At 35.4% G+C, this 23,970-nt stretch overlaps 1 protein-coding gene across 21 annotated transcripts in view; it reads left to right on the top strand.

The window, feature by feature from the left end:
• The window catches only part of ROBO2 (roundabout guidance receptor 2), a 663,047-nt gene that overhangs the window by 543,894 nt on the left and 95,183 nt on the right, over positions 1–23,970 (top strand). For 20 of the 21 annotated variants that reach the window (XM_086411444.1, XM_086411574.1, XM_086411573.1 and 17 more), the window contains 6 exons: positions 2,084–2,255; positions 7,956–8,161; positions 13,473–13,554; positions 13,989–14,151; positions 15,764–15,930; positions 20,107–20,228. In XM_086411444.1, coding sequence (XP_086267570.1) covers positions 2,084–2,255; positions 7,956–8,161; positions 13,473–13,554; positions 13,989–14,151; positions 15,764–15,930; positions 20,107–20,228 — 912 coding nt within the window. Of the gene's footprint in view, positions 1–2,083; positions 2,256–7,955; positions 8,162–13,472; positions 13,555–13,988; positions 14,152–15,763; positions 15,931–20,106; positions 20,229–20,980; positions 21,113–23,970 lie in introns of those variants that run through there. The other variant, XM_086411596.1, reaches the window with a different exon arrangement.

Raw genomic sequence — 23,970 nt, 5'->3', positions numbered from 1 at the left:
AGAGATTTGATTTGATTATAATCTTAGATCTGGTTTTCTTCACCTATCTCCCTCACATCAGAGAGAGGGTTTGGGAAGGGAGGAAGGGGATAGAGAGGGGGAGAGAAAGGAGATTGTCAATGAGAACAGAAGAGAAATGCTTGAGCAAATTGTAAATTTTCAAATCATGAATTAGAACATTAGGAAAAATAAATTGGTCTTACTGTCCGCAGTATCCAATTTTTACAGTGATCTATGACTATCCATCAGTAGAGAGAGTTAAGAGCCTGGACTTAATGGTCCATATTCCTCAATATGTGCTGATAATGCCAATTAGCACTAATAGGATACCCAGGCACCTCAAGCAAGAGGAGCTCTGTAGAATTCCTGGTTTTTGCTTGTAATCCATTTCCTTTTGCCTATGTCTTACAAGCAGGGAATAAAGATGATGGGTTAACCTCAATCATATGCCATTTTCCATGTCAACGAATCATTTAGAAGGTGGACTGATAATACATTGTAAAGGAAGAGATCCCGGAGAGAATTAAGCCCATCTGATGTATTAGTGCTATGTAAATTAGTATTCTAATGGCTAATTGTAGGAAAGTGCAGACTTTGAGTTATTGTATCATTTTCAAGTGGCTTTAAAATTTAGACCCTTCTCCTTCAGATGGTTTATTTCACTAATATATTTGAACTCCACAGGAGAATTAGCTTCTTCTCAAATTATGCTTTATGTGTTTGAAAAAGTCTAGCCTTATATATTAATAGTAAATAATACAAATTTTATGGGAGGGCAATAGCCTTTTGAAATTATATTCCTGACATGCTAGCGAATACCACTTCTTTTTGAAAGGGTTTAATAACATGGTAATGTTTATGTAAAGTGGGCTTATAGTGTCACACTCGAATCTAATAAAGTGGACATCCATCAAGTTGCAATAAAGAGAAGAGCTTCTAATTAAAGTAGGACATCGTTCGCAGGATTAAAGTCATTTAGTGTAATTGAAAAGTGTTAATACCCCATTTTATCCTCTTCCATTGGTATTCCTTCAAGGGTAAAAACATTTTAAGGTGAAAATGTGTCTTATGCCTTTAATTGAATGTTATTACCTCCTGATTGTAACGTATTGGAACTGTTTAATTACAAACCTGGAAAATTAATTACTATATGGAGAAACAGATCCCAGAGGGTTATAATGTTCTTTTTTTGGTAAGTAAATACAACATAAAAATTGATACATCCTTATGTATAATCCAACTTGGAAGCATGTCTCAATATGATTTATTATACCCAAATGTTTTTCTTAATTGAACCACAATAAAGCAGCATAGGTCATCCAAGTTAACATTACTGCTTTCTTATAAGAACTTTTACAAATGTGTGATTTAGCTGTTTGTCATAATACAAGATATATAGTAAACTAGAGAACTTCTTATTTTTAAAAAGAGTAATGTTAAAAAATTCTTTAGCATCACATGCATGCTTCAGAAACATCCCACATCTTCCTTACATTTTCAGTGGTTTGGTTAATCTTGCTTAGATGGTAGCATTTATTAGCATTTATACCTAGCTCCTTTCAAAGCTGTTACAACCTGCAGAATTCTTACAGCAGAAGTAGATTCAGCTGTCTGTCTGTCAGTCTCAGTCACATTTTTGAACACCTTTAGAAGAAATTCAGTGAATTACATCAAATAGCTAAAAAGATCAACAGAATATGCAGTTTATAAATCACATACATAGTCAGTGTTACATTCCAGATTCTCACAGTGTATTAAGTGTTGAATCAGGTAAGTGTTATTATGCCCATTTTACAGATGGGGAAACCGTGTTTCAAAAATATTCGGTAACTCACAGAAAGTCAGGGAGGAAATAAACGGTCCGAATAAAGACCTAGATTTTTTAGATGATTGTTCCTTCAGCGAGGGCATGAAATTTCCCGATGAAACTCACTCTGTGACATCTAAACATTTCAGCACTGTATTTTTAAATCTATGTATTTTCTTTTTTTCAACCACATTTCTCTAATTGCAATAGCTGTTGATTATAACTTTCCTAATGAGTGAGAAGAGAATATTGATAAAATTGTGTTTGTTTCCACAGAACCTGCTCTTCCCAAACCAACCCCAACAGCCCAACAGTAGGTGTTCTGTGTCACCAACTGGGGACCTTACCATTACCAACATTCAGCGTTCGGACGCGGGTTACTACATCTGTCAGGCCCTCACCGTGGCAGGAAGTATTTTAGCAAAAGCTCAGCTGGAAGTGACTGATGGTGCGATATTATTAGATTTGTTTTCTGAAAATAATTATCTTTATTTCAAAGGATGAAATTTTCTGATTTCTTAAATCATTAAAATGAATGCTTATCTTGTAAGTTTGAATCTAGATAAAATGACATTTTTCATGGTTTCTAATTCTCCCTGATCTATTTACACTATTTATTTTCCCCAGGAAGAACATCCAAAACAATCTATTTTATTCTAAAAACTATAGCGATGCATTATTTTAGTGAAATAGAAATAGGCACGCCATCTGTATACCTAATCTTTTGAAGACATGATTACTTTAAAGAATAGTGATAATTTTATTTTACTAGAGGAGAAAAGATACCGTCTTTATTATCAGGAAACAGAGATGACTTTTTAAGTTAGCTAATCACATCATCCTACCCCACCCCAAATTGTGATGGCTCTGAACATTTTTTTTACAACTTGTTGGAATTTTAATTTCTACATTGATTTTTACTTAAGTAAGCAATCACAAAGTCAAGATTGTTTTGCAAGAAGGTTGTGTCGAGGTTACAGAGTTATTGATTTTAACAGTAAAGAAATCTAACTTCAAGACCTAAACATACACACACACATACACACACGTAACTTATTATAAATAACTCTGACTCTAAATATTAACTTGCTGATGATATATTGGCTGATGACTTCACAACCCTGAATATTTATTGGAAGGACTGATGCTGAAGCTGAAACTCCAATACTTTGGCCATCTGATGCAAAGAACTGACTCATTGGAAAAGACCCTGATTCTAGGAAAGATTGAAGAGAAAAGAGAAGAGGGCAGCAGAGGACAAGAAGGTTTGGTAGCATCACCAACTTAATGGACAAGAATTTGAGCAAACTCTGGGAGATAGTGAAGGATAGTGAAGCCTGCCGTGTTGCCGTCCATGAGGTCATAAAGACTTGGATCTGATGTAGCAGCTAAATGGCAACACCAATCCTATGATTTTTTAAAATTATACTTTCACTAAGTTAAACTAATCAAATACCTTGCAAGCTATGAATTGGAGAAGGAAATGGCAACCCGTTCTAGTGCTCTTGCCTGGAGAATTCCAAGGACAAGAGGAGCCTGGCGAGTTACAGTCCATGGGATCAGAGTCAGACACGACTGTATGACTAACTTTAAGCTATGAATGGATGCCAAAATTATTTTTTATTTGCATGTGTGTATTATACATCTTAACTGAAGCACCTAATTCATAGTGAAAGTTAAAAAATATATCTTCATGATCTGATTTTTTTTTTGCAAGGTCTTTTTTGTGACAGTTGACATGTAGGGAGTTTTAGATATTTTGTGAACCTCTGAGCATGAATTTAATCCATATTCTTGTATATTTTAGATTAACAATTCTCTCTTGCTGTATTATATTTGTGAGGTGTCTAATTCCCCCTCCCTTCTTTCTTCTCCCTGGATGCTGGCATCTGAGATCCAAGAGCTTGGGCTGTGACCTCTCTGATTCTCTTCTTTCTCTGCTGAGCTTTCATACAATTCAAATTTACATGTAGATTAAAAGGTCACTTAAAATTAATAGAAAGGCAATATTTTTTAATGTCTGTCCATGCAATTGCCTGATTCAGCACCATGTCAGGAATGGGAATAAATAGAACAGACAAACATTAGCTGCGGGGATATTGAGTCATTAACAGTCACACCTGCTGATATGGCAGAGATTTACTGCTATGGAACTGAAAGATGTCAGGTTCACGGGTAACAGTGCCAAGAAATTCTTCCTTTAGATGGGTAAGTTTGACCCTTCAAATATCCATATTTCTTAAAAAAATAAAATATATTTATTAATCTTTTTAAGTTCCTATGTTTCCTACTAGAATAAATATATTAATGATTATATTAATAAAATATTATTTTAATATATAATCAATATTTATAAATATTTTATATAGCTATAAATAATATATAAATATATAATTAATATTTATAGTTTATTTGTTTTTCTTCTACTAGAAAAAATGTCTAGAAACATATACTTGGAAAATAAGATATTTTGGCAAGACTTTTTTTCTATGCTACTATATAACACTCCAAATATAATGCTTAAGAGCTCTACTGTAGTCTAGGTGCTCATGATATTTTAAAAGAGGCAGGCTTGTAAATGTTTTTAAATGAAGAAGTTGTTATGCAGAAGGCAAACCATATTTGTAGAAAACAAAATTGATATAGAAGAGCCAGTTGATGTGACTGCTGTGGATCATGAAACAAGTAGATATTCAAAATTATGCCTGATATAATGAAAAGGAAGGGCTTTCCAGGTGACTCAGTGATAAAGGATCTGCCTGTCAATGCAGCAGATATGGGTTTGATCCCTGGGTTGGGAAGATCCCCTGGAGGAGGAAATGACAGCCCACTTCAGTATCCTTGTCTGGGAAATCCAATGGACAAAGGAGCCTGGCAGGCTGCAGTCCATGGAGTCACAGAGTCAGACATGACTTAGCGACTAAAGAACAATGAAACGGAAAGTTTGTTTTGAGAAATTATGTTTGTTGGTGACACAATATTTCAAATTGGTAGTAATTATAGCTTTGTTTCTGTGGTCAGACTTCAAATGAGTGATAAGGAAATTGGATGACTTTTTATTGGTCTGGAGCATAGCTGCTTTACACTGTGTCAGTTTCCGCTGTAGAGCAGCATCAGCAATATGTATATGTATATCCCCTCTTTTTTGGATTTCCTTCCCATTGAGGTCACCACAGAGCACGGAGTAGAGTTCTCTGTGCTATACAGTAGGTTCTCATTAGATATCTATTTTATACATAGTATCATAGTGTATATATGTCAGTCCCAATCTCCCAGTTCATCCCATCCCACCCTGAATTGAAATGGCTCTAAACATTTTGTTACAGCTTGTTTGAATTTTAATTTCTGCTTTGATTTCTACTTGAATAAGCAATCACAAAGGCAAATCATTTTGCAAGAACGTTGCATGTAGGTTACACAGTTGTTGATTTTGACATTAAAGAAATCTAACTTTGAGATCTAAACACACACACACAGCCCTTATTATATATAACTCTGTCTCTAAATATTAACTTGCTGATGACATATTAGCTGATGACTTCTGCCTTTATTCATAGTTTTGAATTATTCAGATTAGTTAACAGTTTAATAATATGTATGCCATCATCTTCATTTTGAACATGTTGTTTGGTATGATCTAGGGTGATTTAGAGCCAAATGAAGTTCCAGTGTAGAATGAAAACATATGTCTGTTCAGAAAAACAAGCAAAGCATCTATAGCAATGTTTTCTGTTGTTACATTTTTGTACTTACTTTCTTGGAAATATTTTTAACTCAAGTGTTCACATGAGAGGAGATGATTAATGGTGATGAAAGGTGCTATTGAGTGATAATTTTACTGATGTATAGATAGAGCTAAGATGTTTTAATACACTTGAATTTCAAAATATCCCTTTAAAATACCTTCTCATTAATTTGTTAACTCTATTCTTCATTTCTTTTCTTCTCCCCTTTTTTCTCTCAGAAAAGTAGAAAATTGCAATGAGAGTTGGGAGTAGAGCCAATAAAATCTATAAGGACTAGAGAGAAGAAATGTATTTATATATTATATTGACAACAGATGTCGCAATGATCTTGTATGAATGGTTTACTAAGGATTTATAATGCATAGTTAGAAAAAACCATGCAACTGTTCACAGGTCACTGGAAGCCCTAAATGTTCATTTAACCTCCGACCTTAGTGTCATGGAAACTTGTGGTCATCTTTCACCCATAACATCCTTGAAACTGAAAGTTCTTCCTGGCCAGGAGATTTTCAATTACTTTATTGATCAAATCCATTTACAAGACAATGAGCTACTCATTTGGGCAGTAAAAAAAAGAGAAAAAGAAACTAATCAGATGTCCTTTGCCTATATCTAATGATTTCACGGGTATGACAATAAAAGCAAGTTACAAGTTGCCTGAATTCTATATATTTATTTCATTTGATGCAAAGAAGTAACATTATATAAAATTTAATAAATAGCTTAATTTCTATTAATACTGACCCATTTATCTCACTGAATTTTAAAAATCATAATGTTTAGAGAATTAGCCTTCCATTTTTGACTTATAAATAAAATAAATTCCATGAAGCTTTCTACTTGAATAACTATTTGCACAATTATTGCCAGATATGTCAGAATTGGTATAATATTACACTTTCATGCTCGCTCTCATTTAATTTACTTCTGAAATGAAAAATTTGAACAAGAAAATCAGTGAACTAAACAGTTCTAATTTTTATTTGTGACGACTACACAGAGAATACTGTTTTCCTTAGGTTTTTACAAGATTTTCTATATATACACACATTTTAATACATATTTGGATGTAGTAGGTGTAGGTTGACTTTAAGTCCACTCTGTTTTAACATGCCAGGACACATATATCATAACCTCTTTTTTAAATCAAAATTGGTTGGCTTTCTCATGGTAGGCTCTGGAAGGGCTATTTTAATATTTTTCCCTAAAACTGTAAAGTCTAGCAATAAAAATGCATCTAGACTGAAAAATAAACAAACATATAAACTTGTATTTGTAGAAGCTGGTAGACAAAGGAAATTAGAGCATTAATAAGCAAAATTACTTTTTTTGATTATGTACATTATAATACAAGATGACTTTTTTGAGAAAAGACACTCTTCACAGTTGCTTAACAGTAATTCAAATTCACTATTTTTTCTTTCTGTGAAAGTTATGTATGTATTTAAATATTATATACATATAATAAAAATATAATAAAGAGCAAATATATATAATTAAGCAAAACCTATGCAAAGTTTATAAAACTTTCTCTTCAGAAATCTTTCCTTGGACCTGGATATAAATTTCAATATGCCATGGTTTTCTAATGAGTTGTAGATAAAAACTTGCCTCTAATTGATTCCATATTTTCATCACACATTTAAATATTACTGTAGATTTTGATATGCTTCCTAAATCATTATATAATACTTCTAAAGGTCCTGATGATACTGCTAACAAATCAACATTTGATTTAAAAAGCACAGTGACCTAAGTTCATGAAATTATGGAAAATTTACTTGAATACAGGAATTGATATATATGTAAATGCAAATTTTTCATGAAAGTCCTATTTTTGTCTTGTCATATATATATTCTTAACTAGATTATTTTTTTGCTGAATTGTGCAAACTAATTAAATTATATCACCCAAATTATATTACCATAATTTAGAGCAATGAAGCAGTTTTGGAAATAAAGTATTTATAGTCTAATGTATTATCATGAAAAATATTATATCTATATAAATAAAACGTAACTGGTACTATGAAGGTAAATTGGCCATTTTATGAATGATTGTCATAAGCTCTCCACATTTTCATTTTCATTTTAATATGATTAACTCTTTCAATAATACTAAACATTTCTAAGATGTCAGAGCTCATCTTATCATCATCTTAGTTACAGGTAAGTCAGAGTAAATAGTAAATAATAATATGACTTCGGTAAAATATGTACAGATATATGTGTAGTATGTTTAGATGATAAATTTATACTGGGTATAGAATATACAGAAAAAAGTATAAGTAATATGTATGACTTTGGGGCTTTAAGCTTACTTTTGCTATGACTAGTGATGATATAAAAATTTCTAAATTTCATAAAAGTTAAAATATTCTGAAAATGTCTTTGTGTTTTAGTTTTGACAGATAGACCTCCACCTATAATTCTACAAGGCCCAGCCAACCAGACGTTAGCAGTAGATGGCACAGCATTACTGAAATGTAAAGCTACTGGTGACCCTCTTCCTGTAATTAGCTGGTTAAAGGAGGGATTTACTTTTCTGGGTAGAGATCCGAGAGCAACTATACAAGAACAAGGAACCTTACAGATTAAGAACTTAAGGGTAAGTAATGTTGAGTTTGTATTTGGATCTTCCTCTCAACATAAGTATGTATATTCCTAGGGAATCACTCCATTGGGAAATTAAATCTTACATGCCTGTATCATCGCTGTACATTTGATTATAGACCATGTTATTTCTTATTTTACAAATGACAAACTGAAATCAGAGGGAAGTTCTAAATGAAATTAGAAGGAAGTGCATTGTCCTTACATTAATCATAAGTTCATAACAGACCTAAAAACTTTCTATTCTTCATTCAACCCCATATGTATGTGATCAATGAAACTAAAAAGGTTAAGCACATAAAGTTAATGATAGTAATGGTATATTTAAAATAGTTTGAAAAAAATAAAATAATTTGAAAGGGACAGATGTGTCTGTTCTACTCTCATGAACAAGGGAATTTCTAAGGAAATGAGGATAAAGCAGTTCAGGCAAATACTTTATGCGGAGAATAAGAAAGAGATGAGACTGGTGAGGACACAGGAAGCAGGTTTGGCTAGTTCATAAAAAATCTTATAGTTTAGGCAAAGTTGCCGTGCAGTTTAGATTTAAATCTGTGGATAGCAGCAAGCCATTGCTGATCTTTTGGTGGAAAATGATAGACAATGATCGTTCCTGCCAACTTACCAAATTAGACTTGTTTTCGGAGCTACTCAAAATAAAGTTTATTTCTGAATATTGTATTAGCTATCTACTATGTGTAACAGTATTAGCAAATGCCTAGAGGCTTGAAGCAATGCATGTTTATGACTTATAGCTTCTGTTAGTTAGGAACCTGGGCATGATTTATCAAGGCCTTCTACCCTAGGGTCTCGGAAAGCTTTTGTCAGGTTTGTAGTCTCGTCTGAAAATTGACTGCGGGTTGGTTTGCTTTCAGACAAAATGGTTCTTAGCATTCACTTCCTAATGGCTTTCGAACTGGTGACCTCAGCTTCTTGCTTCTTGTTGACTGAAGGTTGCTTGTGGTTCCTTACCATGTGGATATCCCCAATAGTTGCTTCCTCAAAATCAACAAGGAAGACAGTCTTTTAGCAAACAGGATTACTACTCTATATAACAGTCACAAATGTGACATCTTGTCACCCATGCTGTATTCTGTTGGCCAGGAGTAAGTCAATAGGTCCCTTACACATTTGAGGTGAGTCAATACCAGAAGGATGTTGTCATGGGGACCACCTGCCCTATGCAAGTATATTCAATTCATTCAACCAAATATAGAAAGCCTCCCTTCCATATAGCAAGTACTGTGCTAAAGCTCAAGGCTATGTCAGAATCGTCATAAGACTGGGAATGAGGGCCTGACTTAGGGTGGTTGATGTGATAGTACATGAAGAAAAATTGATCGAAAATGATTCAGTGAAAAAACAGTTGGTAGAATCTGGTATCTAGGTATAAATTGGGAACCAAGGTGATTAAAAAAGAAACAAACAAAATGGTGTTGAATTTTCCCATTCAGAAGCCAGAGGAATAAGGTAAAATAGTTACTACATGTATTATCAAATGATCACCATAGGCAATATTTTTTACAATGTGAAGTATTTGAAATCACATGTTTATCAGATGTGTCAAATACAGATACCTAACAAAAAGGAAGAATAACTGTTTTTTAATGTGCAGATGCACGGACACAAGTCTTTAACTTGTTATTAAAGTGAATGTGTATAATTTTTATTTTAATTTTGAGACAGGCATTGCTCTAGGTAGACAAAATCCTGTCAAGTTTTATTTGAAAAAAAATTATATAGGTTTTTCACCTTTGTTTATTATAAACTAATTGTAAACCTTCCTTCGATAAAATGGGAGTCATTTAAAAATTAATGCCAACTTTCCTTGAGTAAACAATTTAACCACTTTCTTTGAGCCAAAGGCAGAATTTTTGGGGCCACAGATGATAATGCATTTCCACTGTATTAAAGGGTGTATTTGAACAGTCAAGACCCTCAGTCATGCTTAAAAGTAGTAATTAAAGGTGGGTGCTTGATGATGTCAAAGAAACTTTGAGCCTTCTGTCAGGCTCCTAAGTAGTCTTTCATAGATGCCTACGTCTGGGGGCTTGTCTTCAGCCAACTACACAAGGAGAAAAGTAGGTGAGAGTACCAGCACATTGTCTCTTTTTTAAAACACTTGGTTAAAAATAAAAGGAGAAGGATAGGAAAGATGCAAAGCACTCATGACCAGAAAATATATTACTTAAAGTTAAGGAATAAAAATGAATGTGTTATTGATGATGGTGAAATAAGACTGAGCTTTACTAATGATATTTAGGATTTTCATATCACTTCTGATAAAATTTCATAATGAAAATGTTATTTTTCTGTAAGATGACTGTCTTTAACGGGAAGTAAAATGTTTTACAGTACTTCACTAAAACAGTCAAAAGGTTTCTGTAGGTCATATTTCTTTGTGTCTCACTTTCTTTTTCAGGACTTAATGCAAAGGGGGAAAAATTGTGTGATGAACACTGTATACTTATGGTCCAGCTAATTGGTAACTGAATCTGTTTCTTTTGAGAACTAGAATATTCTAATACTCATTAAAACCTACCTACCACAGCTAATGTCAAACTCGTATCTCCACATAATGACAAGGAGATGCAGTTAAGAAGCATTACCTACCTATTCTTCTTTTAGCATTTGCACATAATAACAAGTGCTACATTTTAGTTCAACTGCTATAATAAAATGCAAATTCTTTACTCTTTCACAGACCGTATTCAAATGAACATCCCATTAAAATCCAACCTCGACTCATTATATTTAGTTTGTGAGTGATACTTCTTAAATGCAAAGATTTCTAATGACTATAATGCGTGCATAGCCACATTTGAAAAAATGGCTTTTTCTATAATGGCTATCCCCCATCATTCATCGGCATAATAGAAGACAATTGTACGGAGATATTATAGCAAAGAATGACATGCCAGAGCAATTTGAAACTTAAGTTAAAATACACAATGACATTTAAAATCAATTAAAATGGTGGAACCACAGTAACATCTAGGCACTAATGATTTACCCAAGAATCAATTGTGGAAGGTTGAGTCATCACTTACATTTTGAACCCAGCAGATACTATATTCCATGAACTTGTATTTTATCAACAAGTAGACTCATGTTCATCATGAAATTTTACTTCTATATCTTCTGCTTTGCCTTACTTTGATCATCCGTTTCTCTTCCCAGTCTCAGTTTTCCTTCACGCCTAAACTATTGTGAATGAATTGTGTTTGTAATGTCAGCCCATGGGGCTCCACCACAGGGAGGGCTTTTAATTTACATCTTATGATGTTGCAGTTTTTGTCAAGATATAATCACAGAATCTTCAGCCTTTAACATTTATAAAAGAGAACTCTTGATTATATTATCAACTATTCCTCAAATCTTTTTACCACTAGTCAATGAATAACAAAAATGTTTTAAGTGTCAGGGGAGTGTATAATTTTCTCAGTTCTGTCTTGTCACAACAAAAATTTGAAGCGACGGACTTTATAGCCCTTGGCATGTCACAGCTCTCGGATAGACTGTGCCTCAGCTCTTGGACAGATCAGTGTTACGGCTCTTCAACAGATCAGTGTTGCAGCTCCGTGTTACAGCTCGGTTTTATTTAGAAAATAAAGGAAAATACATCCTCAAGGCGTGACGGCATGCCAACCCAAAAGATGCAAAGAGAAGAGAGCGAGAGCACCCCGGCCCTTCGGCTGCACTTTTTATCTGTTTTTTTTTTTTCTACTCCCCCCCAGGCCTGCCTTATGAAAATTGGGCTAGACAGGGGTGCTGTTTGTTTTACCTGAGATCCTCACTCTGGTCCTCGGACCTTCCTTTGTTCTATTTTTGGGCTTTTCCCTTCCTTGTCTTTTAGCCACCACCATTCTGGTCTCCTTTTCCCTATTCTAACTACCTAAAATAAGCAAATAGATGGGGAAACGGTGGCTGACTTTATTTTTGTGGGCTCCAAAATCACTGGAGATAGTGACTGCAGCCATGAAATTAAAAGATGTTTACTCCTTGCAAGGAAAGTTATGACGAACCCAGACAGCATATTAAAAAACAGAGATATTATTTTGCCAACAAAAGTCCATCTAGTCAAGGCTATGGTTTTTCCAGTAGTCATGTATGGATGTGAGAATTGGACTATAAAGAAAGCTGAGTGCCGAAGAATTGATGCTTTTGAACTGTGGTGTTGGAGAAGGCTCTTGAGAGTCCCTTTGACTGCAAGGAGATCCAACCAGTCCATCCTAAAGGAGATCAGTCCTGGGTGTTCATGGAAGGACTGATGTTGAAGCTGAAACTCCAATACTTTGGCCACTTGATGTGAAGAGCTGACTCATTTAAAAAGATCCTGATGCTGGGAAAGATTGAAGGCAGGAAGAAAAGGGGACGACAGAAGATGAGATGGTTGGGTGGCATCACCAACTCATTGGAGATGAGTTTGAGTAGACTCTGGGAGTTGGTGATGGACAAGGAAGCCTGGCTTGCTGTGATCCATGGGGGTCATGAAGAGCGGGACACAACTGAGTGACTGAACTGAACATAAGTAATCAGTGAATGAAGGTTTTAAGTATACTTTTAAAAGTGTTATGTATTAGATAAGTTCTGTGAGCCTTTCAGCTGGGTATTGCAATCGTTCTATAGATATCATTTATTTGATTTTAATGATGCAACTTTATTTCTTCACTGTTACACTGTTAAAACTTTAATGTGAGTACTGCACTCTTTAAAAGGAAAGATTCAGTTTTCCAGTAAAAAAAAAAAGTTTTTTTTCCCCTTTTCACTTTTTTCCATATCTTTAAAAAAAAAAAGAAGAAGTGTTGCCCCCCACCTCCATGTTATCTAAGTGCTTATTTACTTCTGGGTGTATTTTATCATGTGAAATAGAGTTTATTGATGACAACGAGGACAGCTTTACACTACTGACATTGCAGCCAGATTCTTTACTGTGTGAGCTACCAGGAAAGCCTGAATGTTTATAGGATTCTGAAAAATTCTCTCCTGAGTTATCCATATCTAACTCTGATACAGTGAAGCCCCAACATAAAATGGAGTTAACAGATAAGAAGATTGCCATGGAGGAAAATAGAAAACTATTAAAGTTTACAGACAACATTTAGTTGTAGAAATATAATAAGAATCTTTGAACCACTGTTATGAGCTTATTTTAATATTTCATGTGTATGTATGATTGACTCTAGTGTATAATTCCAACAACCAAATGATATATTTTAGAAGTCAAATAGTGCCTTGTTGAGACTGAGTAATCATTCTACAAATCAATTAAAACAGTTTTATTCTCTCCCTTCTATGCACACTAGATTTCTGATACTGGCACTTACACTTGTGTGGCTACAAGTTCAAGTGGGGAGACTTCCTGGAGTGCTGTGCTGGATGTGACAGGTGAATTCTTTGTGAATTATTTTAATAGAAGAAATCTTGAGCCAGTTTTAGTGATTAGCTCATTATCAGATAACAAGTTAAAGAGAGAGCAAGATTTTAAATTTATTGACTGTAAAAACTAAGCTTTATGTCACTTTTTCATTTCTACCCTGCTTGGCACATAGCATTGCATATATGAAATTTGATACATTTGTCCTTGATAATCTTACTATTTTCTCTGACAAAAGAACAAGCAGTTCAGGTGATCATGTGTGAAAGTAAATATTTTCTGATATTTAGGGGAAAAAACAAATATTTACTTTTATACTTTTGATTCATGACGATGAATTGCTCACTGTCTATTCAAATTCTTTAATAGGTTATTTTCTGTCTTTTAAGCATCATTGTCAACTTATGCAACCAGAAATGAATTTTTTTCTGTTTCTCCTCTATAGAATCTGGAGCAACAATCAGTAAAAGTTATGATTTAAATGACCTACCTGGACCACCTTCCAAACCACAGGTCACTGATGTTACTAAGAACAGTGTCACCTTGTCCTGGCAACCAGGTACCCCTGGAATCCTTCCAGCAAGTGCATATATCATTGAGGCTTTCAGGTATGAGACAGTTTCTTTTTTCTCCATTGGGTTTTTGCTTTAGCTTCTATATCCTAAAATCTCAAGTGAGCTATCCTGCTGTTTTATTCTAAGGACATGTTTAACCAGTGCATTTTAAGAATTTATCTTTGGTATTTGACTTTATTCAAGAATAGACTTTGGGTTTATTTTTCATTCATACCTTAATTATAACATTAAATATGCATCATCATTGCCTGTGCATATAGGCATCTAGTTATGACATCATCATTAGCAAAGTTATGACATCATCATTAGCTCTTTTCTTTTGCCTGACCATTGTAGGGATTTAAGATGAGAATTTTGGCTTTAGAACTAAGCAGGACATAATTTAATTAGGCACAAGCACTTTTTAAGTTACCCAACTTGAGGCATGGAAACTTGGAACTTTACTTCCTAATAATTAGAGAAGAATTTGAAATAATTCCAGTGTTTTATGCTATATATTTGACTACATGTTATGGCTATGCCTAAGAGAAAATTAAAAAGTATAATTAAGAGATTGATTACAAGCACTTCTGATGGCTGAAAGGAAACATTAGGTCCAATCATTATTAGGAATAATTTCCCTCACCTTAGGGATATAGACTATAAATTAGCCAATACTGGTATAAAACTGTCTTATGAGAATTTGAAAAAAATAGTTATACTAATGAGAAAATGTAGCTTCATATTCAGTTTCAAACCGCTTCTATTTGCCATTATAAATATAGAGATAGCGCCTCTCCTTTTTAAGCATAAGGGCAAATCATCACTTTCATTTTAGATTTCCCTGATTTATTAAAGTTAATGATCAGTATCTAGTTTTCAAATTTCACAACAGTGTTTCTCTGTAATTTTCATGCTTTGATGTATAAGGACTTCTGAAAATCAGACAGCCCTGAAAAATCACATTTTCTCCTCATTCTAAGCAAAAGTAGCATGTGAGCTTAGACAAAGGGCTTTGAAAGGGCATCCTATCTGTTAAGGGGTCCACACACAGAGTCAGAGATATTTCACTATTCTGAGATGTGAAATCACAATTCTGTGTAATGTACAATTTTATTAAAAATGTGACCAAGGGAAAATATTCATTACATGCTTCCTTTCTTCTTTTACAGATATGTAGTTTTAGAAGGCTCTATTATAATATTGCATGTGGAATTGATGCAAAAGAAAACACAACTTGTAACAGGAAAATGTATTGGCATAATTTACTCTGTAGTCCATTTATTCTTTCTGCAGGTTAATTCTTTTCAAGGTATATATATACATTACGAGGACCATATTTATTGTATAAACTTGATGTTGTGATCTTGGCCTCTGTTCCTTTTACAGGTATTCATTTAGTGGGCTGCTGTGCTTTAGCAAAGGGCTATCACATCTCCTGGGCTGAGTTTAATTTTGTTGTGCATGGCACTTCCGTTAGGTGGGCTCGGCTTTGTTGTGGAATAAACTGAAATCATCCAAATGTTTCATTTATTGGGCTGAACACTTCAAGCGTTGTGTGTGTGTGTGTTTAATTTTCAGCCATTAACCTTTGTCATTGATATCCAACTCCATTTCCAAGACCCTCACGACTGTTCTTTAAATGAAATTTCTGTTCCCATTTCAGCCAATCGGTGAGCAATAGCTGGCAGACAGTGGCAAACCACATAAAGACCACCCTCTATACAGTGAGAGGACTACGGCCCAATACAATCTATTTATTCATGGTCAGAGCAATCAACCCCCAAGGTCTCAGTGACCCGAGTGCTATGTCAGATCCTGTGCGCACCCAAGGTAATTTCAGTAACTGTAAACGTGACTGGTTCTAAAAGAGGCATTAAACATGTCATTAAGGACAAAGGGATTGCAGGACCACTGATAAATGCATCTGCATTGCATATTAAAATGCTTCACTAGACCTGGTCCAGTGAAAGAAGAGAAAGCTTCTCTGTTGTTCACCTTTAGTGAGTATAGCTTCTTTCTGCAGCTGTCAGGGTTTATTTAGTAAAAATCAAACACAATAATTTGGTACAATTACATAGTAATTTAAGGCAGGGCTTAACTGTAGGACTTCAGGGGTTTCCCAGGTAGCTCAATGGTAAAGAATCCACCTGCCAGTGCAGGAGATGTGAGTTCGATCCCTGGGTCAGCAGAATCCCCTGGAGGAGGAATGGTAACCAACTCCAATATTCTTGCCTTGGAAATCCCATGGACAGAGGATCCTGGCAGGCTACAGTCTATGGGGTGGCAAAAGAGTCAGACATGACTTAGTGACTAAACAACAACAAAACTTATTGGTCATCATTTTAATTATATAATAGAAATTTAAAGATATATAATTTATGGGCTTCCCTGGTGAGTCAGTGGTAATGAATCCACGTGTCAGTGAAGATAATCTGGGTTTAATCCATGGGTTGAGAAGATCCCTTGGAGAAGGTCATGGCAGCACACTCCAGTGTTCTTGCCTGGGAAATCCCCTGGACTGAGGAGCCTGGTGGGCTTCAGTCCATGGGGTCATGAAGAGTCCGACACTCTGAGCACACGTGCACATAAGATTTTTCCATATTTCAAAGGAAGGGAAAATGTTTCTCCTTCTTTGAAATTAATTCTGCCATAATGAAAAGTGAATGTTAATGGGTAAGATGCCCTGTTAAGGATATCAAAATTGCTTCCTGTGGTTCAAGAATTGTGTTTTGATTGCAAAGTGGGTCTCAAGGTGTGCTTCCTAAAAGCAGCATCTCATCACCTGGGGCTACCTTAGAAAAAATTCTCAGGCCCTGACTCTGAAGCTCTGGGGGTGGCGCCCAGCAGTCTGTTAAAGTGCCCTCCAGGAATGTTCGTGCTCAAGTCTGACAAGCATCTTTACAGTAAATGGTATTAAACCAGATGTTTAAAGCAATAATTTGTTTCAGGAAGCTGTAAATCAGGCTTTCTTCCTGAGGTATGTGATGCTTTTTATGAATAAAAAAATATATATTTTATAAGATCAAAATGGAAGATTCCCCATCTCATCTTTAGTAGCCTATCTCTTCACACTGAGAAATTGCTGGAGTCTAGGGGTTAATATGGGATGTTGAATCTCCCTTGTTACTAGTAGATGAAAGGAATTAATAAAATGGAAATGGTGGCTTTATTATTTGTTACGACTTACTTCCCACAGGGTTCTTGAGAAAGGGTTAATTATTTCTTATTTGTAAAAGGTTTTGAACAAGATATAATTCAAAGTAGTATTTTTATGCTATAAAAAGCACCATACAGCCATAAAATATTATTATAATTACAGTGTAGCTTGGTGATGTAACTAGCATGCTATTATAACAGAGAAGGGCGCCTTAAAGGAATCAAGTCAAATAAAGTCACCACGTGATTTTGCAACATTGCTGACATGATGACAGTCATGGGAGGAGGGGGTGCCACTTTGCCATTGTTCTGTAAGAAGTAACGTGATTAATTTTCCGTGATGATAAAGGGCCTGTAGGTAAAGAACCTGTCTCGAGAGAAAGAAAAAGTACAACAAGGAATTTGAAGCCCTGAAACTGGTTCTATTTTACCTTGCCTGAATCCACTGGCTTTTAATGTGTATGAATTTCATGAGTAAATTTAATTATTGAACTTTAAAAAAAAAAAAAGAGGTGTATGGTTTTTAAGTCAAGAAATTGCAGTACTCAGATAATTTTTTTACTTGTGTAGATAGAAATAGGTTTTGTGCATAACTGCAATGGAAAGTGGGGAGATCACAGAATGGGGAAGACTTTTGGTGTGATTAAATCTGGCGGCCGTTCTTGATCATTCAATAACAGTGCCAGTCGCTAAATCTTGACTCATAAAATAACTTCTCTGCGAAAAGGTCAACAAAGATTAATGAAAAGTTGTTTGTGATCTGGCTTGTTCCAGTCGAGAGACCATATAGAGCAAAAGACTTATGCTCCCATAACAGATATTTAATAGAAAAACTCCTGTTTTGTGTCTGAATGTCAGGATCATTTTTGACACCACACTTTCAAGCAACTTTGCATTCTGCCAAGCACTTCTTTGCAAAGAACATTTTGTGGTGTGAGCTCTTATTTTTTGAAGATACTAATGCTGTAGAATTTCCAAATTTCTTATTTCAGTAAGGCAGCAAATGCTTGTACCATCAATATCACAGTAAACCATAGGTATATTAGCAAAGACGAGTAGCATTCACATGATATTAATAATATATAGGTATATTGATATATTGGTACATATATTGTGTATGTTGTCTAAAACTCCCTCTGCTGTTTATATTAAAGTTATATTAAAGATGAACAAGAGGTGGAGCTGGAGAAAAATTACCAAGATGTAGTGTCCAATGGTTGTTCTTGTTTAGTCACTCAGTCACGTCCAGCTCTTTTGCGACCCCATGGATTGTAGACTTCCAGGCTCCTCTGTCCATGGGATTTCTCAGGCAAGATTACTGGAATGGGTTGTCATTTCCCTCTCCAGGAGATCTTGCTGACCCAAAGATCAAATTCCTAATTTCTGCACTGGCAGGGATATTCTTTTCCACTGAGCCACCAGGGAAGCCCTCCAATTTAAGTTAGTGCTGCTGCTGCTAAGTCACTTCAGTCGTGTCTGACTCTGTGCGACCCCATAGACGGTAGCCCACCAGGTTCCCCCGTCCCTGGGATTCTCCAGGCAAGAACACTGGAGTGGGTTGCTATTTCCTTCTCCAATGCATGAAAGTGAAAAGTGAAAGTGAAGTCACGCAGTTGTATCTGACTCTTAGCGACCCCATGGACTGCAGCCTACCAGGCTCCTCCATCCATGGGATTTTCCAGGCAAGAGTACTGGAGTGGGGTGCCATTGCTTTCTCCAAAGTTAGTGCACCCAGTTTAAATTATTTTTGAGATAGGCACTTAAAAATATATTTGCAAGAGTAATGCTTCGTGGCCTGAGAAATTAGGAGAAGGCAAGATTAAGAAATTAAATCATTTTAAATTGTACTTCCTTCCTTAAGTAAGGTGATTACAGAAAAAAATCATCTTACCATTGCAGTGTACCACTTGAATCTCTATGAAATTCAGTGTTTGATGTCAGTTTGATGGACTTGGACATCTATAATTTATCTTATTTTTTTCTTTAATGGACACAAAGGGTATAAACTGTTGGATGGGAAATAGAACAGTGTTTAGGTAAATGGTGAATACATGATCAGAACAGATTATGGCTGAGAGTATATCATTCTAAACATTGCAATTCTTCTCACCCAAACACTCACTACAAAAAATCAGCAGCCTTATTTTTGTCAAGTATTGGAGTACTATTCAGAATTTTACACAGAACATTGTATCAGTGTGTTAAATTGGTCATCAGAATTTTTTTGTGTGAATTTGGAAGGATTCATCCCCTTCTTTCCCTCATTTTATTTACCTTTAGTGGCAGGCTGCAGTCCATGGGGTCGCAAAGAGTCAGATACAACTGAGTGCCCACACACACACACACACAGTCACATAATTCACTCCTAGGCCCCCTGCTTCCTTTCTCTTCCACTTTCCCAGACTGAAATAGGTTCAGAAATAGCAACACACAACCTGCTAATTGGGAAAAGGGATTGAACAAATTCCTAAACAGCAGTTTTCAGATCTGGCCCCGGTAACTACTTGTGGAAGTCCTTCAATGTCTCAACATCTGTATTAAACTGATGTTTCTAAAGAAATCGTACAGCCCACACTTTATCCTTTAGTAAGAAAATAATAGATCTTTCACAGCAGTGTACTGAATGGGGATAAGGGGTCACTAACACTTTTATTAATATTATTTTAGTGAAGATAAATCTCACTTTATATCCTAAAGTGGTACTATGTATATAAATATTCTTTAATGTTGTCACAAAGGATTTTTAATTTTCCCCCTGTAATTATTTCTAATGGCATAATATTGGCTTATATAATATGTACTGGAATTGCCCTGTGAATTTTTAAGGACTGGAACTGTTTATCCCTATAGATATCAGCCCACCAGCACAAGGAGTGGACCACAGGCAAGTCCAGAAAGAACTCGGAGATGTCCTTGTCCGTCTTCATACTCCAGTCGTACTGACTCCCACCACTGTTCAGGTCACATGGACGGTAAGTTTTTAAAGGCTATCCTAATGGTAGTCTCTTTTACTCCTTTGAGAAAACAAACCAGAAAAGAAAAAAGCAAACAAACCAAAAATCAAAACCCTCACCATTTAAAGTCAAGGTAAATCAAAGGCAAAAAAGAAAAAAAAAATTCAATAGGCAAAAGTATAAACAGAATGAAAATAGATCACAATATAAATAATATGTTTTGTCTCCTGAATGTTTACATGGCCTTATTGAGATGTATTAGCACACCAGAGTTAAAGTATACAACTCAATATTTCTTGGTATCTTTGCGGAGTTATGCAATCACCACCAGAATCTGGTTTTAGAATATTTCCTCATCCCAAAGTAAAACCCTGGGCTGTTGAGCAGCCACTCTTTCATTCCCCTGACTTTAGCCCTTTGCAACCACTAATCTGCTCTGTATGAATGTGCCTCTTGCCTTCATGTGAATGAAATCATGCAATATGTGACCTTTTGTGTCTGGCTCTTTTCACTCGGCGTGGTGCTTTTGAGGTTCATCCAAGTGGTAGTATGCATCAGTACTTTGTTTCTTTTTATTCAGAGTAGAATTCCATGGTATAGATGCGTCACATACATCTGTTTAGCCGTTTATCAGCTAATTCGTCTTTGAGTTCTTTCCACTTTTGGCCATTATGAATAATGGTGTCATGAACACTTGTGTCTACATCGACATATATTTTAATTTCTCTTGATGTATACTTCTGAATTGTTGAATTAAACTCTTAATGTTTGGGTGAATTGCCAAAATGTTTTTCAGAGAGGTTACACAATTTTATGCTCCTACAGCAATGTTAGAAGATTCTAGTTTCTCTCACATCTTCAACAACCCTTGTTATCCTGGCTTTTTGATTATAGCCATTCTAGTGAGTATGCGTGGTATATTACTGTGATTTTAATTTACATTTCTTTAATGACTGTTTTGAATCTTTCATGTGCATATTGAGCATTTGTATATCTTCTTTAGAAAAATGTCTGTTCAAATTCTTTGCCCATTTTGAAACTGAGTTGTCTTCTTAGTATATAGTCTTACAAGAGTTCTGTACATGTTGTGTGCAGATGCTTTATCAGATGTATGATTTGTAAATATTTTCTCCCAATCTGTGTGATGTTTTTTGCTTTCTTAATGATGTTACTTGAAGCACAAAAAAATTTAATTTTGAACTTTTCTTCTAAATTTAAATCAATTATCTTTAAATTCTTATAGCTGAATATTATCCAGCAGTACCAAAAAGGTATATAATTTCACATAGTAATTAATTTATTTATAATTAATTAATAATTATAGTAAAAATTGATGGGTCTTAATAAATAGATTGTTATTTTAATATATGCTTTATTATAATTTTTATATAATAAAATAATTCCATGCCTTATCGAGTATCAACCTACCCGCTATTAATTCAGAATGAAAAATGTTTTCATCACATGGTAGTCACTGCAATGAAAACAATAGCTAGCATAAAAATATCCATATTATTGATATTAGAGATTATTAACCTTTGTATGTGTATTTGTGTCTGTGTGTCTGTGTTTTGTGAAGAAACAGATAATGTGCTTTCTTCTGCCTGATACACTTAGTGTCAACTTTTCATTCATGCTCAAGATCTCTTTATTATAGCCTCTAAAATTTCATAAGGAGGATAAACGAGCTTTTCATAGTCCCCTGTTTGTTAACAGATCTTGTATGTTGTGTAAGTAATGGTCATTTGACCTAGGGATATCTAGAAAATTTTTGTTTTAATTATAATATTAGAATTGTATCAATTATAGTTGATTAGAAAGAATTATATTAATTAGAAAATATTTATGATTATGTCTCTGTTAATGTTTTTGTTGGTGGTGGTATTGTTTTAGTGGTAGTAGAAGAGTAACTTTTAAAAAAAGGATGTTACCTGCTTCGAATGCAGATTTATTTAGGTTAATAACTTATTTCACCTATTTCCATCAATTTCCTCAATAAAAGAAGCTGAGAGTGGAAAACTGGTTATTTTTCATCAGTTCTTAATCAATAATGTTTGAATTATAAAACACAATGAAGAGAGTTATCCCAGGGTCTTCTTAATAATAAATCTATTGAGTAAACACAGTTCAGTAAGCATTTTTTGAGGACCAAGTTTAGAGTAAATGTTGGAAAACACTATATAACACTATATTTGTGTTGGAAAACACAAATCTACTTGAGAAAAACATAGAACTTCTTAATGATGGTACATAGGGATAAGAGCCATAACTGATATATATATATATATATAAATTTTATAAACAGAGGCTTCCATCAAAGAAGAAGTAATTAACTCTGTCCTCAGGCATCAGAAACAGCATTATCACTTTTCTACATCTATATGGGGAAATATGGAGGCATTATCGTATTAGAACAAAAGAAACTGAATTAACATTTAAGGCTCTTTATTCCAATTCTCAGAGAAGGCAATGGCACCCCACTCCAGTCCTCTTGCCTGGAAAATCCCATGGATGGAGGAGCCTGGTGGGCTGCAGTCCATGGGGTCTCTAAGAGTCAGAAACGACTGAGCGACCTCACTTTCACTTTTCACTTTCATGCATTGGAGAGGGAAATGGGAACCCACTCCAGTGTTGTTGCCTGGAGAATCCCAGGGATGGGGGAGCCTGGTGGGCTGCAGTCCATGGGGTCTCTAAGAGTCGGAAACGACTGAGCGATCTCACTTTCACTTTTCACTTTCATGCATTGGAGAAGGAAATGGCAACCCGCTCCAGTGTTGTTGCCTGGATAATCCCAGGAATGGGGGAGCCTGGTGGGCTGCCATCCATGGGGTTGCACAGAGTTGGACACGACTGAGCAACTTAGCAGCAGCAGCAGCAGCAGCAGTCCAATTCTATTTTTAAGGGGTAACCCCAGTGACTCAGTGGTAAAGAATCCACCTGCCAATGCAGGAGATGCAGCTTTGATCCCTGGGTCGGGCAGATCCCCTGGAGAAGGAAATGGCAATCCACTCCAGTATTCTTGCCTGGGAAATCCAATGGACAGAGGAGCCTGGCGAACTACAGTCCATGGAGTTGCAGAGAGTCGGACACGACTTAGCAACTAAAAAGTATAACAACAGTAGATTGTAAAAGGAAACCAATGGAGGCAGGTTGAACAGTGTTTCCAGGATCCTACATCTTTGTATAGGTAAAAATGGGATTAGAGCTTCCTTAATGTAAACCTGCTCTTTGTTTTTCGCTTGAAACTGTAGACAAATATTTAGTTGGAAGAAATACCTTTTAATAGTGGAATTTCAACATATGACCTTGGACGGGGCATGTTGTTGCCCCTTAAATTAGACCAGTCTAATGTTTGGTCTGAGAGTACAAAACTGGGTAGTGCTTTAACAAAAAATAAAACTAAATGTATGTTTTAAGAGTAGCTATGATTATCGGAGAAGGCAATGGCACCCCACTCCAGTACTCTTGCCTGGAAAATCCCATGGACGGAGGAGCCTGGTAGGCTGCAGTCCATGGGGTCGTGAAGAGTCAGACACGACTGTGCAACTTCACTTTCCCTTTTCACTTTCCTGCATTGGAGAAGGAAATGGCAACCCACTCCAGTGTTCTTGCCTGGAGAATCCCAGGGACGGGGGAGCCTGGTGGGCTGCCGTCTATGGGGTCGCATAGAGTCGGACACGACTAAAGCAACTTAGCAGCAGCATGATTATTTAAGGTTGCATTGTTTCTAATTTTATTTTTCATATAATTTCACATTGAC

The sequence above is a fragment of the Bos grunniens genome, chromosome 1 (genome assembly GCF_055505025.1).
Source record: "Bos grunniens cultivar Pamir isolate PY7600 chromosome 1, Bosgru_T2T1.0, whole genome shotgun sequence".
Lineage (NCBI taxonomy): Eukaryota > Metazoa > Chordata > Mammalia > Artiodactyla > Bovidae > Bos > Bos grunniens.
Note: the sequence above shows the minus strand (reverse complement) of the source record. Positions and strands in the feature narration are given on the sequence as shown.